The sequence below is a fragment of the Sapajus apella genome, unplaced genomic scaffold (genome assembly GCF_009761245.1).
Source record: "Sapajus apella isolate SASKATOON/1434 unplaced genomic scaffold, GSC_monkey_1.0 scaffold177, whole genome shotgun sequence".
Taxonomy (NCBI): domain Eukaryota; kingdom Metazoa; phylum Chordata; class Mammalia; order Primates; family Cebidae; genus Sapajus; species Sapajus apella.
The window spans coordinates 716,572-732,756 of record NW_022437117.1 but is presented as its reverse complement, the minus strand read 5'-3'; the positions used below and the strand labels follow the sequence as shown (position 1 = coordinate 732,756).

The window sequence follows — 16,185 nt, the reverse complement described above, 5'->3', positions numbered from 1 at the left end:
TATATGCAAAGCTAAATGCTTTGTGTTACTTCCTTCAACCTTCAAAGGAACTCTTTCGTGTAGGTGCTGTTTTAGGATGGGAACTCTGTGGCACGTAGCCTAAGTCATCCACCCCCCATTTTCAGTTGCTCTCCAGTTCACCTATTCATTGGCTCAATTTTTGCCAAAGCTCCCTTCTAAACAATGATTCTCAACCTCTGCAGCTGTCTGGGGCTCCTTTTCCTTTGCTGGCTGTCCTCTTTTTCCTGCACTGACTTTTCCTGACATGATTCTGTAGTTATGCTTAGTTCCTTCCAAATTCCCTTTCCACTTAACTGATGAGGTCTTTTTTTCACCTCATACATCCCCAGCATTATCTGGGAGTTCACACTAAATCTGGAAGTATAAAAAGCCTGGTTTACAGGTGTGCTATTAGATCACAAGATAACTGGAAGCTGGGAAATTAGTCATAATGAGTGTTTCTGTCAGTAGAGGGCAGGAAAGCATGTTCCCTCTGTCATGGTCACATTGAGTACAACCGCCTGGAATTCTTGCTGGGACACAAGGCAAAAACAACCAATTGTTATTTGATTCATCCTTTTGGTCAGTTAGAGTTGTATTCCGTTGAAAATGTTTGTTATGTATGAGTCTTCCCTCTTGTTTGGTAAATGGCGGGAATAGGGTGAAGAGAGGGGAAGTAAGTTCATTTTGTTGTCTTTCCCTTCCTCCAAACCTGGTGTGAAATTCCTCTTGGCATACTCTCTAAAGTTTGGCTCCAGTAGCACACACAATGACACATAGTGTATACAGGAAGCAAAATTCAACAGAGCACCTTTGGCTACCACCCATGCTTATACAAAGGAGGAAATGGGTCATTATCCCACTCCCTACTTGCTGAACTTTGGCTACCATTGCTGTGAGGACAATATTTATCCTCATCTCACTTCATTCAAACTACTGTGTTGTTTTCAAGGCACAGTGTGAGGCAACAAGAACAAGACCCAAGCAAAACAAAAACCTTACCTACCACAGCCAGACAGCTAGTAAGACTAAGAGAAAATAACTTTACTAAATTGGGTATACTTAAACCCTGGTGGCATTTAGAGACAAGGTAATTGTAATATAGGAGTGAATAACCCACCAAAGTTACTCCCTCGAGGCGTTTTAAGTTTCTCACATCCTGGCATTTATAAGGGGAAAAGACATTAGGGGTTGTCCAATTCTTAGACAGTTTCTCGATTTTACAGATGCTCAGAATACAGAAGTACAGAAATTCAGATTCAAAAAGATGAAATCCATTCCTCAGTGCTATGTAGCTAATAAGAGACAGAAGCAAGACATGTACCAGGGTCTCCAGATACTGAGACTAACATCGTTCACATGTCTTCCATGCTTCCATGTTGTACTCCACAGTAAGTGACAGGCAGTCTGATTAGCTGTGGGATGTAGTCACCTTTTGCTTATCCACGTTTAACATATCCCATTTGTAAATTTTCTACCACAAAATTCTAATCCTGTGCTAATCTCCATGATGGAGCACACGTCATAACATCTCCAACTCCATTTATACAAAATATTAATTAATATATTCCTTCAGCAGAAGTACAGAAGGATTATTTCTGTCTGGAGGAAATTGAAGAAGCTCTCATGGAGTCTTCAGCTCAGGATTCAAGAAGAGAGGAAGTTTAATAGAATAAGAAAGAAGGGAAACATGAACTGAGTCAATATTTTGTGTGCTTAAAGTCTAGGATGATGGCTGGCCCACTGTAGGTGTTAATTGGTAAAAGGCAGGGTTGTAAAAAACTACGTTACTGGAAGAAGGGGAGGAAGGGGGAGAGATACAGATAGAGATAGGATTACTCAAGGGGGTGGGGGAAGAGAGAACGTATGAGAGAGAGAGAGACAGAGACAGAGACAGACAGGAGAGAGAGGAGGAGGAGGTACTAGGGAGAAGAGAGGGAGGAGGAATTCACTGAAGAAAGAAGACAAGAGAAACAACAAAAAATTCAGACTGTTGTGGCAGAGGGAAAAAGCAACTATTTCTTTTTGTTTGTTTGTTGTTTTTATAATGTTTTATTACAAAAGTAATATACAATCTTTATAGAAAAATAAAGAAAATAAAAATCATCAATAATTTTATCACCCAGATACAATCACTTTTAATCTGTTGGTAGAGGTTAGTCTGTTTTAACATTTGTGAAATCATATAGATTTACATGATTGTTCTCATGTAACCTGTAACATAAGCATTTCCCATGTTGCTACAATCTGTTAATAGCAGTGGTTTGATTAATTGTATTGGCTATGTGGATGTGGAACAGAAGAATTTTGATGTCAAGAAGGACTGAAATACAGAAGGTACAGCTGGTCATCTGTAACCATATTGTCTGTGACTTTCAGGACAGGGAGCTTCGGGACTCAGGTAGACGACTCTGGAAAAGTCCCTCTCTTTTGGAATGGCAGCATCTCTTTATCCTCCCTAAGGGTAATTTAGGCCAGGAAATACCAGATCTTCCCCTCTGATTTTCTTCTCAAATCCCAGGGCAAGACAATGGAGACTAAATATGGTTCTGGTCATCGGGCTCTATTAATTAATTCTTCCAGAGCATCTGGGATGCATGAGAAGTGAATAGGTGATTGTGTTCTCAGCCCCAACTTTGTCAGCCTCGTCAGGATTAGTGATTGGCTGAAATCCGCTTTTTCCTGCAGCAGATCAAGGCCACTACAGCAGCAACAATGGCCGCTATAGCAATCCCAGTGACCACGGCCACAATGATCCCCATCCACGAAGAGCTCATGCTGGGCACTTGAACAGTGATGGTCACAGGCTTGGAAGAGCGCAGCGTGTGGCCTAGGCTTCCTGTGCAGTGGTAATCACCACTGTGACTGTGGTTTGCTTGTGGGATGGAGAAGCTTGTATCCAAATGGGAATATTTCTTGGATTTTCCATTCTGGAAGAATGTAACTTTGACCAGAGGCTTGTCTTTCCAGCTGTGGCACCTCAGCATGATGGTTTCTCCCTCCTGGAATTCCAGCCTAGGGGTCTGGATCGCCAACCACTCAGAAAGCACAGCCAGATGCACAGGGTCACTGAGGCTGGTCCGGCTGGTCTGGCACCTGTATTCCCCGCTGTCATTGTTGTTGGCCTTGAAGCTGTAGCTGGGCTGCTTTTGAGTGGGGATGAGATTCCCATTGTGGAACCACTGAGTGGAGTCGCTCTCAGAGCTGTGCACCCCCTGGCACATCAGAATCACTGAGTCCTCCTGGAGCACGTTGATCCATGGGGGCTCGAGTTTCAGCACAGCCTTCGAGGGAGCTGCAGGTGTCCCAGCAACAGAAGCTAGGAATAGCACAGCTGTCCAGAGAAGCATGTGGCCCCAAGTCTGGGGGGACTTGCAGTCCAAAAGCAGCTATTTCAATCATTGGTGAGAGAATTGCTCTTAGTGAGAAAACCGTATGGCTTATTATATTTGTGTTTTATCAAACATTTTATTGGGTTACTTCAGTGTGAAATGATTGACCTTGTGAGACTAGTTTCTAGAAAAAGTGGGAATAACAGTATATTAAAAAGTAAGTATAATTACATTGCCTTAAAAAAAGAGAAAAAAAAAACACACAAGAAGTATTAGCTAAGAAAAAAAATCTTAGAGCAATCCAAAGTTTATATGATGAAGTCATGGAGTGACTTCATGACAAAAAAAATTGCAGTGACATTTCAGTTCTGCTTATATGTCTAACAATATTATAAAATGCAGCAATATACTGACATCAAATTATTGTTATTTGAATTCCCATATAATCAAAGACAATCATATTTACTTCACATCTAGGATTAGAATGCAGAAAAACGCCATTCACATACTGAATGCTTGTTCTGTTGAGTCACAGCTATAGTGTTTCATGTGACCTATGAGCAGCAGACAGTTGTTTCTGTGGGGTTGCACAATATGGCATGATAGGCAGAACTGTTAAAATCCATCATAATAAATTCTAATAGAAGCTCTTTGAATCTAAAACACTGTGACTGCACAAATAACCTTCTCTGTAAGTCTTAGTTTATTTAACCAGAAAATGAAGATTATAATGCTTACAGGTAGAATTAAATCAAATAAATTATGGGAAGCATCTTGTGCACTGCCTGGTACACATAGGGTATGTTCAAGTATAAGCTCCCTTTCCTCTTGCCTGCATAATCTAAAAACTGATATTCATTTATTTATCCTACATAGAGAAAAACATGATTCAAAAGACTCAGGAAATTGCTACCTAATAAATGTAAGCTGGAGAAGTATTCTTCAATTTTTAAGAAAATTCAGTTGTATCTGGCATTAAAAAATCAGTGCCAAATATCCATTTAACTTGGTGCTGCATAAAGCCTCAGGTTATTTTTCTGAATGATCCCATTGTCATTGGACACTGATGCAATTTTCTTTGCAAATAAGAAATTTTGCCCTTGGATTAATGCAACTAATCAGTGTAAGTAACTGCCAGGAGGGACAAACATAAAAGTAAATATGAAGCAGGCAAAGTACCTGGTATCCTGATGTCCTAGCTTACCTTCCTTTCTAAATAAAATAGATTCTAAATACACAGGCTTATATTGGCCTATTGCTCATTCTTTGTAAAATCGTGAGGAAGAAGCACTAAAAATAGATTCAGATCCTATTTATGTAGTTTCACTGTTAAATGGATATTTCACAAAATGTTGACTCTCCCTTATCTCTACTCTACACACACACACACACACACAAAATGAAAAGAATAAGAAAGCCTCCTCTGCTAATATTTACCTGAGATTTTTTTTCTGACTATTAATTCAGCTTAGTTGACTTGAATGGATCATCAGTAGGTTAAGGTCATACAAGGGCACTCTAGATCTCTGCATATACTTACATCACTGTCAAGGAACAATAGATGTCCTCATGGAAAGTGACATTTTTGCTGTCTTGACTGTTTTTATTCTAAATTCAATTGTCTCTAGGACAGAAAAAGGGTGTCTGATTTCTCACTACAGGAGAATATATAATGTTAAATGTTTTATTGACAATTTTGTAGATTTCCGGTTAATTACCATTCTAAGATAAACTAAACTTATAATATCATGTGTGTCCATTGGATCAAGACTCCCTGTAAAATGGAAACCTCTCTTTTTATTTGCGTAAAGGTTTATAGTGAAAAAACAATCATGGTAACACTATCCATATTGAAAATGTCATGCAACTAACCTAATACATTTTCTCCTCTGTATTTTTTGAAGTGTGATAATGAGTGTGTCTGCATGTGTGTGTGTTTAAATGCCTTGGCTTAGGCTTACTAAGCCTCCTTTAAACAAATAAAATTGGAAAATAAGAGCCACAGGAAATGTGAAAGAAATAATGAAAGTTATTATTGATGGGTTAGAAGAATTCACAACATACCTTCTGAATCCATGGTTTGACTTTTCCTGATATCATTCTCAGAACTACTTGAAGAAATATAGTCTCCACATCTCACATACCATCTGCCTCGCTGCAAACCAGGACTAAACACCTTCTCTGTTAGAACCATTCAATTCAGAACCAATTAGTTCACTTTTTCTCCCAGAAGCAATACCCCTTTATTATGTATTTTTGAAAACATAATATCTTCGATGGATATGTTTAAAATGAGATTGGGGTGAGTATTCACATTTATTATTTTCAGGTCTTCATCTAGCCGGTTCCTGCCCTTGAATGCCAGAGAAGCACTTGACTCCCTCACCTCAAACTTAAGTCCTATTCAGAACCCTCTGTTCTTTTGTTGACACCCCATTGGATCATCTTCCTAGCATGCAAGCCCTTCTGCCTCCCATTATTGACTTAAACATTTAGGATTCCAACTAATTAAAATAGGAAGTTTTATTTGTACTGTATATTAATTAATTTTACACACACATTGCTTGAATAATACTTTCCTTCCTACATAGATTTTTTTGGAACATTTCTCAAATTTAAAAAATTTCCTAATAATGTAACTTATGCGCATTTTTCTTTAATGTGAAAGAAATCAAGCCTGTTTTCTGACTTGTGTCTGGCCAATTGAATAAAACCATGTTTGACTCTGCATTCTAATTAATGGAGTTCATTTTCCGGCCATGTCTCTATTGGCAGCCCAGGAAGGATCAGAGCCAAATTTCTGAGGTTGATTGTTCATTGCATAGCATGCACACACACACACACACACACACACACACACACACATTCATATACACACACACAGCATCAACAAATCAGTTTTAAGGTGGTCGTATTGGAACAGCTTCATTGCAAATGATAATTTCTTCCTTCCTGCTCTTCAAAAGCTCTACCTTAAGTTATGTTTAGGAATAAAAACTTGCTCCTGAGCTCTCATGTGCAATCAGAAGAGATGCTGAAAACTTGCAGTATACCTCCTCTTACTTACCCAGATATTGTTCTGAATAATTTTGGACTAAACTAAAACCTATAGATGGCAAGGAACAGGGTGATGGTGAAGAGAGCAGGCTTAGCAATGGACAAGATTTGCTCATAGTTCAACTGTTTTTAGCTATGTGACAAGGGCTATTATTCAACCTTTATAAATATCAGCTCTCCTATCTAAAAAATGGGAAAAGTTTTGTGCCTACTGCTTAGTGCAGTTGTATAGATTAAATGAGATTAGCAGTATCTAAGTACTCAATAAACAGTAGTTGATATTTTATTGTTACTATTATCATTGCTGAAGTTTTAGTGTTATTTTTAAGATGAAGACAAGGACTATAATTGTTTATTGTTTAAAACTGGCTAAAAGCGATTGTCAGTCCCATCTAACTTGGGAGATATTTTAGCTCCCAGAATCTCTGAAATATTTATAGCAGCTAGGGAAATTCTATCCAGGCCTTCTAGTAGACAGGAGCAGAGCTCAATACCTCTCTGACAGACACCATAGCCTGGGATTCTTTTTGTATTTGTTGTTAATTTGAAAAAGGCTATATCCTATTTAAGAATACAAATATTTAATTAATTTTAAAACATTAATTTAAAACGTTAATTCTCTCAGCAAAAATGTTTTCGGGATATTACAGCTGAGTCAAAACTTCAGTAAATGCATTACTTGAATCAGAATCAAAGATAATACATAATCTTGGGTAAAAACACCTTAGATAACTGTATGGAACAGTGTTTCTGCAGCAACGTGGATAAATGTATAAGCAAACTTGTATCCCTGAAAGCTTCCAAAGTCACTGAATTCAGGTGATATATCTTCAGATACAATGGTACAGAAGAATGGCTTGCAAGAGTTCAATGTAGTCTTGTGCACAAAAGTTTGGAATTAAAAGAATATATCAACAGGCACAAGTTTCAAAACATATAGAGAGACTTCTGAGATACACCATTGTAATTATTGGCTCTTCCCAGAGGCTATTCAGAACGTAATCATGTGAAATTGAATGCTCCTGAAATTTCCTTCTCTTCAAAGCAAAGATTTGAAATGTGTCTTTTCTTATTTATTCTCAGTTTTCCAAAATCCTTCTGTCTCTGGCGTTATCAAATTTAAAGTTTTAAAATATCAAAAATATCATAGAATTTAATTATAAAATGATAAAATAATGTGTTCCATTTTAAGTGCAAACAGGATAAAAAAGAGAATGATCCAACTAAAATTTATCCTACACTTCAGTGTGTAAACTCAAGAAACATGGCAATAACTTACTTATTTTGAATTCCTAAGCAACAGAATTTTTTAGTACTATACTTCTCTGTCGCCTGTTTTCTTACCTTTAGCCAGAGTTCTAAAACTTAAGTACAATCAAGAGGTATATTTTAAACTGTATTCGAATCTGGAGACTATTAGGAAATTCAAATTTTATCTTCCATAATAACTTTGATTCACTATCTCTTTCAGAAATTCAAGATATTATCTCTATAATCTAAATAACACATTGTTATGTAAACTATTAACTCAAGAATGGTCATTTATAAAAAGTAATAAATAATAAAATGAAGTACTAGGTTTTATGCATTTTAAAAATTGGTCAATATTTTCAGCCTTAAAGGAAAGGCTTGTATTTTAAAGAACCTGTTACTGATCAATAAAACATTCACACTCTGCATCAACTACTGCCATTGTTAACATTTTCATTCTAATAAAAGAGATATTTAAACAGGTTTTATTTTTCTTAAGCAACAAGACTTAGAGGTACCTGTCAAATAGTACTGTGAAATAATTAACTTGTATCACTGATCTAGGTCAGACTGAAAATCTTTAACAAAATAGTAATAACTCAAGACCATGGATTTGAAGAAGCAACATTTAACATTTGATAAAACTTGACATTTGGGCATAGATAATAAGATTTAAAATACTTTTAAATTGGTGGCTTTTCTTTCCAACAGCAGCAGGAAATGGTCCTCCGTGGTGTCATCTGGACTTTAGACCTACAATCATATTTGGGAAAAAATCCATTTCCTTTATGCAGTTTGTTCAGGACTCCACAATATTAGATAAAGTCTAATCTTTTGGAAGAAAAAATGTTTTGTGAGTGAAGATGAGGAAGAGTGAACATAAATGACATTTAAAATTTTCAAGTGTCAGCCGGGTGCGGTGGCTCATGCCTGTAATCCCAACACTTTGGGAGGCTGAGGCGGCCGGATTGCTTGAGGTCAGGAGTTCGAGATCAGCCTGACCAACATGGAGAAACCCTGTCTCTACTAAAAATACAAAATTAGCCAGGTGTGGTGGCACGTGCCTGTAATCCCAGCTACTCTGGAGGCTGAGGCAGGAGAATCACTTAACTCAGGAGGTGGAGGTTGCAGTGAGTCGAGATCTAGTGATTGCACTCCAGCCTGGGCAATAAGAGCAAAACTCTGTCTAAAAGAAAAATAAATAAATAAAAAAGAAAGGAAAAAAAAGACTTTCAAGTGTCGAGCTTCATGGCTCTTCTCATTTCCCTTCTCTTGTGCTTGACCTAGGTTTTCTCCATGAACAGTCTTCTATCACTGGCTCTGTTCACAGCATGAACTCAGTAATTTCAAAACTCAATATTTTCCTCTGGGGCCAATACACACTCGGATTTTATCTTCTGGCCTCAATTATTTGTGGGTTTTGACTATTTGAGGAAAGAATAAGAAAGTAAATTCAATACACTTTGCAAAACATTTTTATAAAGGATGTACATTCATTTCAATCCTGTTTTGTTATCAGATCTTCTTGAAACAAGTGTAATCATTGATCCTAAAACAGTAATACCCTTTTGAAATTCCAGAAGACTGTAGGCAAGCTAGTGAAAACTGCCTGAAGAATATCTGGCTGGCTTCTCCATCTGTACCACACGACTGTTGACAAGTCTTATCTTTTTGACTTACACACATACACACTCACAAGAACAATCACAAGGGTGCACATACTTTCAAAACCATAGGGATACCTAGCCATGGGAATCTGTTTATACATCCTGTAGATCACACACACATGCATGCACAATCTGCTTCCCTATATGGAGATTTGAAAAGTTAGGCTTACTATTATCCCTTAAAAGATGTGTAAATTAAATAAGTTAGATAACAAAATAAAACAAGAAAGAAATGTACTTGACATTCTTTGTTCAGCAGCTCAACCAAATTCAGCGTGAGGTGCTGGAGTCTTGTTTGTGCATGATGTGGATGCATCATCATCACTGAGAATTTACCAGTTACTTACTGAGAACATGGCATTATTGCAAATTAGTTTTCTTCAGGCTGTGGTTTCTTAAGCAAACTTTAAAAGTATCACAAACAAACAAAAATAAACAAAATAATATTTACTCAAAAAATTCTACTTAATCTAAAAAAGTTGATCTCATGGCAGTAGCAAGTAGAATGGTGGTTACCAGAGGCTGGGAAAGGGGCAAGGAAGAGAGGTTGGTTAATGGTAGGAAAAATACAGTTAGACAGAATAAATAATTTCGGCTGCTTGATAGCACAGTAAGCTGCCTATAGATATCAATAATGTATTATGTATTTCAAAATAGCTGAAACAGAAGATGGGGAACGTTCTCAACACAAGGAAATGATAAATGTTTGAGGTGATGGATATTCTAATTACCCTGATTTGAACACTACACATTGTGTACATTGTATGCATTTTTCAAAACATCACATCTAACTCATAAATATATATGATCATCATTATGCATCAATAAGAAATGTTTTGCCAGAAGAATTTCAATTTAGAATTGTAATGCCTTGCCTTTTAAAGAAAATCTCAAAAATTTAAAATCAATTTATAAGTCTTCTGTTCTCATTGGTACAAATAAAGTAACAGTTTTGAAAACATGTTTCTACTATACCACAACTCTATGAATAAAATTTATAAAGAGATGTATATTTACAATAAATTTGTCATTATCTTTAGGTCAGAAGCTTCTGGCTTCATATTGCCAACTTTGGAGCAACTATTAGTCTTATTTCTTCTGTCAGGTAATTAGCTCATGTTGAATGCTAGAAAATAGTGTATTGTCAGCATAGTCAAAGACATTTTATAGACTGTGAAGATGGATTACGATTTGCCATTACATATTTACATTAATTAGATCTACAATTTTTTGCTTAGTGTGAAGTTAGTCATATATGAGGAGGCAGAGTATGTTAATTGGCAGAGTCCCTGTCTTTCCAAAATGGAATAGCTGGAACTTAAAAGCAGAGAGAAAAACAACTGCCTTGTTGAATATTCTAATTTGGTAGGTTTTTGTTTATTTGCTTGCTTACATTTTTCTTAGAGACAGGGTCTTGTTCTGGCACTCTGGCTGGAGTGTAGTGGTACCGTCCTAGCTCTCTGCAGCCTTGGAGTCCTAAGCTCAAGTGATTCTCCTGCCCCAGCTTCCTGAATAGCTAGGACTACAAGCACATGCCACCATAGTTGGCTAATATTTTATTTTTATTTTTTGTAGAGATACATCTAATTATCTTGCCCAGGCTGGTCTCAAATTCCTGGGCTCAAGTGATCCCCCTGTCTCTGCCTCCCAAAGTGCTGGGAGTACATGCATGTTTTATATTACATAGAAGATAATATATTTTTCCATGTTTAATAAGTTAAATTAAAACAAGATCACTTTTCTTATGTTAGGCTAACTTATACAACATATCCTCAAGCATATTTTTTGTCAATATATAAATGTACAAATAAATACCATATTGATATACATTTAATATGGTGTGCACATACAATTAATATATGTTGATATACATATTAATATAATTAAGGTTTATAGGATAGGAAAATCCTTACTTTGACATATCAGAAGAAGCTCTTTAACCTTTCCTTACTAGTCTTCAAGAAAAAGATAACTACTCATTTTTTTTGCAGCAGAGTTGTTTCATGCTTATAAACACATGGGATATTACAACTATGATTGCCTAATTTTCTAGAAAACTGAAGCCTAAAGTGTCCACCTTATCAACTCCCAAGTTCATAGTATCTACCTCTCCTTAGCTAAGCAGTGAGTTGGAAAGCAGTGGAAGGAAAAAATGATGCCAGGCTTTCTCCCTGTGGCCTGGATGAAAACCTAGGGCCCACTATTGAGAAGCTTCAGAGCCCAGACCAAAAATGTGTACATACTGGGAGCAGGTACACCCACATGAATTTAGAAACTTAAGTTGAAGCCCAGTTGTCTTAGTCTGTTCTCACACTGCTATAAAGAACTACCGAGACTGCACCATTTATAAAGAAAAGAGGTTTAATTGGCTCACGTTTCTGCAGGTTTACAGGAAGCATGGGTGGGTAGGCCTCAGGAAATCTTCAATCATGGCGGAAGGTGAAGGGGAAGCAGGCATGTCTCACGTGACTGCAGCAGGAGGAAGAAAGTGAGAGCGAGGTGGGAGGGGCCACACACTTTTAAACAACTAGATCTCCTAAAACTCACTATCCTGAGAACAGCAAGGGCAAAATTTTCCCCATGATTTAATCATCTCCCACCAAACCTTACCTCTAACATTGGGAATTATAATTCAACATGAGATTTCGATGGGGACACAGAGCCAAACCATATCACCAAAGTTGGTTGCACCCAAGTGTGAAGGCTTTGTGGAACACACACACCCACACCCACACCCACACCCACACACACATGTAGAGAAGGAGAGAGAGAAAGCCACTATTAATCTGTAATGATCCAGAGGAATTCTAGGTATAAGAGTGTTTGGATTGTGCCAAAGATAACAAATTTTTCATTCACGACCTTATATGCCAGGACTGCTGTGACTGCTAACACGTGCCACACAGTTTCATGGGAAGAAACAATGCCTCTTTGCCAGAGCCCAGTTATCAAATTAGTATTATAATATTGTCAGCCATCCCACAAATCTTACAACATCCAGCTGAAATCGAGATTGCATTTTTTTCTCCTATACTGTAAGTAAAACTGTGTAATTACATATGGTTCTATGAATTATCTTTTACTATCAACTTCTATAATCTCCAAACCTCAAGTTAAATAATTCAAGATTATAAGCTCAAGTAACATAATATATAAAAATTAATGTATTACTAATTTTAAAGTATTCCTGACAGAGAGGCTGATGTAAACGAGCTATTTTTACCATGCCTTTTTGCCAACTGTACTGTCTGAAGATGCTGGCCAAAGTTTGAAAGCTCTTTTAATGCAGAACTCCCTCAGATGTTCTTTTATGATAAAGAATAAAGGAGAAAGCAGAAAAGCTTTGTATCTGTGGTAATGAAGGAAGGTCAGAAACCATAGCATATAGATTTTTGGAAAAGAGTCAGAACTTTTTAGAGAGAAAAGATAAAGATTATTAGCAACACTGACCTTGCAATTCCCTGTAATCATTCCTAGGCTAAACTGAAGCCTTTGTGGAACAAATAACACGTTGACCCCCAAAATAATCTCATTATGACTATGAACAATACGAAAGTACTGAGGCAGAAATTACAATGGGTTTTTAAATTACAGCAGCAACATCAGACTCACATGAACTCTTAGCAGAACCTCCTCCACGTTTTACTGTTTTTGATCATGGGGGATTATAAAAACTGTACTTTTCTTGTTTGCGTTTTCACTATACTGATCATATATTATCATCGTTTGAGAGTGACAGGAATGCTTTTATTATTATGATGCAGCAAGAGGAAGAAACCAAGACTATCTAGGGGAAGTAAGACTAATAATCATCCTAGGAATACACTCATGATGAAGAAGCGATTTTATGACAGCATATGTATCCTCTGGAATTTGAACAATAGTTTCTAATTTGTTAACACAATCTAACAATAAATGAATTCAATTGGCAAATTTGGTTAACATAGAGATTTGTTGCCAGGAAAAAAAAAGTGATTTAGTTTCACCCAAGTTTCAGCCACAATGTTTTAAAAGTTGTGTTAATGAACAGTGATAAAATGGTCTAAGGAGTATCAAAAATGGAGTCTCCTGTATGAATTGCAAGCATAATAAAACATGTTGGTGTAAATATAGGTCTATCAAAGGAATGCTCCTATGGTTTGGTTTATGTTTTTAAAGACCTGCAGAACACTGTGGGAATTCCAATAAAATATACGTATGGATCCTCACACAGAAATTCCAGTATGTTTCTGTTTTGTAGAAGGATATTTAACACTTAGTCTAGAGAATTCAGTAATCATAATTAATACTATTGAGAAATCATTTAGGAAAAAAGAAACCTCTGTTAAAAATAATATTAAAATACACATAAACATGAAAGATTAGGCCCAATTTAGTTATTCCACCAGTTGCCATCTTAATTTTTAAGGCTGCTTTTATATGAAACTGGTATTTCACTAAAATATTCTGAAGTTAGTTTATGCTGTCTAAGGGACAACCAGTAAATACATACACCTGCTTTGAGTTTTAATTGAATAAATTATTTAAAACACCTAAACCCGTTGTATCTAGTGGTACAATCTGACTCTGTTTAGATATTCCAAGTCTAAAATTGACCTATAGGTTTCAGATATCAATGAAGAGAATACTGAAACAACCAGTGGAGCTAGCTGGATGGATCTAGTCCCGTGAAACTGGGTGAATGGATATGTCTCTTTGAGCGTCAGTTTTCTAACCTATAAGAAGGAAATAACTGGATTAGATTGTCCTTTAGGTCCTTTCCAGCTCTGACACTGTATACTTTCTGTCCCAGTGATTCAAACTACCAAAACTGTTTTACTGTCATCTGACCTTTAGTCTCTAGAAAATGATCCTCTTACCTTGTAAGCATTTATGAGTCATAAAATGGCTCTCAAGGAAATGCTTCAAAATTTAACCAAATTTAAATAAGTACTAGAAAAAAAAGGTTTTGTTTTTTTTTTTTTTTTTTTTTTTTTTTGGTTTAGATTTCCAACCTGTAGTGATGGTATCTTTCCAATAGTTTCTGTCCAAATACCTTCATGTTGGCAATCAGCTGCTCTGAGTGGCGTTCTCTAAGTACTGAGTTTAAGTATGTTGCATTTTTACATTTCACTTTTACATGAGAAAATAATCAAATGTGGTTCATAAGGATTCACTTTCTGGAGAAATTTGGTGGAAATTTCTATTTTTTTTTTCTTTTCAAAAGCAGTTCTGCCAGCTACAAGTGAGGTTCCATATGTTGTGTGGTATATAAAGAGAAACTGCTCCTGATTTTTTTCACACCTGAAATACTCTATTGCAGATGTTCCAAAGAATGTGTACCTCAAAAGGAGCTGTAAAATAGATTATGAAGTTATTCTGGCATAATTTACTGAAGAAAAAATGGATAGTATTTACTAACATTTTCTCACACCATTACATAAAAGAAGGCAGCTAGTAACTTTGCTAGTTACAAGAGTGCCATTTAAAACAACTGGGTGAACAGAAAGGCTTGTTCGCCCTTACTAAAAATGGCTTTCACACTGAATAGTTACACCTGGCTCTGTGCTTTCTGAGACCTTGATTTTTCTCTGTTACATTTTAAATTACAGTAGTCGTTTACAGTTCATAATATACAATCACTTACAATTATAAATACCTATAATCTTAGTTTTGCAAGTTGGGTTTCTTGCAAGCATTGTGTCTCCATAGTAATTCTTACATGCTTGTATTATCCACCATGCTGTAGAGAATGAGAGCCATGGCCAAATGCAGTGGCTCATGCCTATAATACTAGCACTTTGGGAGGCCGAGGAAGGCAGATCACAAAGTCATGAGTTTGAGACCAGCCAGGCAAATATAGTGAAACCCCATCTCTACTAAAAATACAAAAAAAAAAATTATTAGCTAGGCATGGTGATGTGCTCCTGTAATTCCAGGTACTTTGGAGGCTGAGGCAAGAGAATCGCATGAACCAGGGAGGCAGAGGTTTCAGTAAGCGGAGATTGTGCCATTGCACTCCAGCATGGGCAAGAGTACAAGACTCTATCTGCCCCCCCCAACAAAAAAGAATGAGAGCCATGTACACAATCTATGAATACAGGTCATGACAGATGCTGTCCATAGCAGGACTGCTTGCAGGTACAAGTTCATATGCACAAAACATTTATTAGATCAGATTCTATCACTTCAGAATTTTATTCATCTCTAAGCCTCTGAATCAGAAAATTCCCCCAAGAATAGATACCATCCTATTGTGAACATAAATTTGTATATATCTCTCATTCTTAACTAAGCAGTCCCTTCTTTGAATTATAATAACTCTATCCAATAACAAGTCTGTGTATAATTAGTTTAAACTGTGAACACAGTGATGGAGTGGCGTCTGCAATCTAAATCACTCCATAGAATGCTGTGTCAACTGTTCTCCCAACAATAAACAATGAAGGTCATTTCTAAATATGCCAAATGGAGTTAGCCTCTGTGAATGTTGTATTGCATATTTTCAAAGTATCTTATTTTAATATCCAGAGAACGCCACATAAAACCTTGAAAGTACTTATCCATGCCTAAAGAAAGACAATAAATATCCATGTTTTCCAAACTGAAATTTAATCATTCAGTCACACTGGTGATTAAGAACTATAGAATAATCTGGGAGATGTCTTAGAGACTTAGGCCATTCTGGTGTTTAACTTGAATTTAACATGAAAGTTATATTCTATCACATGAAGAAAACACAGTTCTGTGCATAAGACTATTACAAAGCAATGCTGACACCTACAGAGAATGTATGCAAATATCCAAGTTTAATTGGTATATGCTTTATTGACTGGTGTTAATACTTTAAATTATAACTACCTCAATATATAAAAACAAGACAAATTAAGTTTGATGTG

The 16,185-nt window shown here is 36.4% G+C and overlaps 1 protein-coding gene across 1 annotated transcript; it reads right to left on the bottom strand.

Moving 5' to 3' along the window:
- Positions 1-2,074: 2,074 nt before the first annotated feature.
- Positions 2,075-3,374, bottom strand: LOC116542987 (low affinity immunoglobulin gamma Fc region receptor II-c-like). Its single transcript, XM_032268274.1, has one exon. The coding sequence runs from the start codon at positions 3,348-3,350 to the stop codon at positions 2,655-2,657; it is 696 nt and encodes a 231-aa protein (XP_032124165.1). The 5' UTR covers positions 3,351-3,374; the 3' UTR covers positions 2,075-2,654.
- Positions 3,375-16,185: the final 12,811 nt, after the last annotated feature.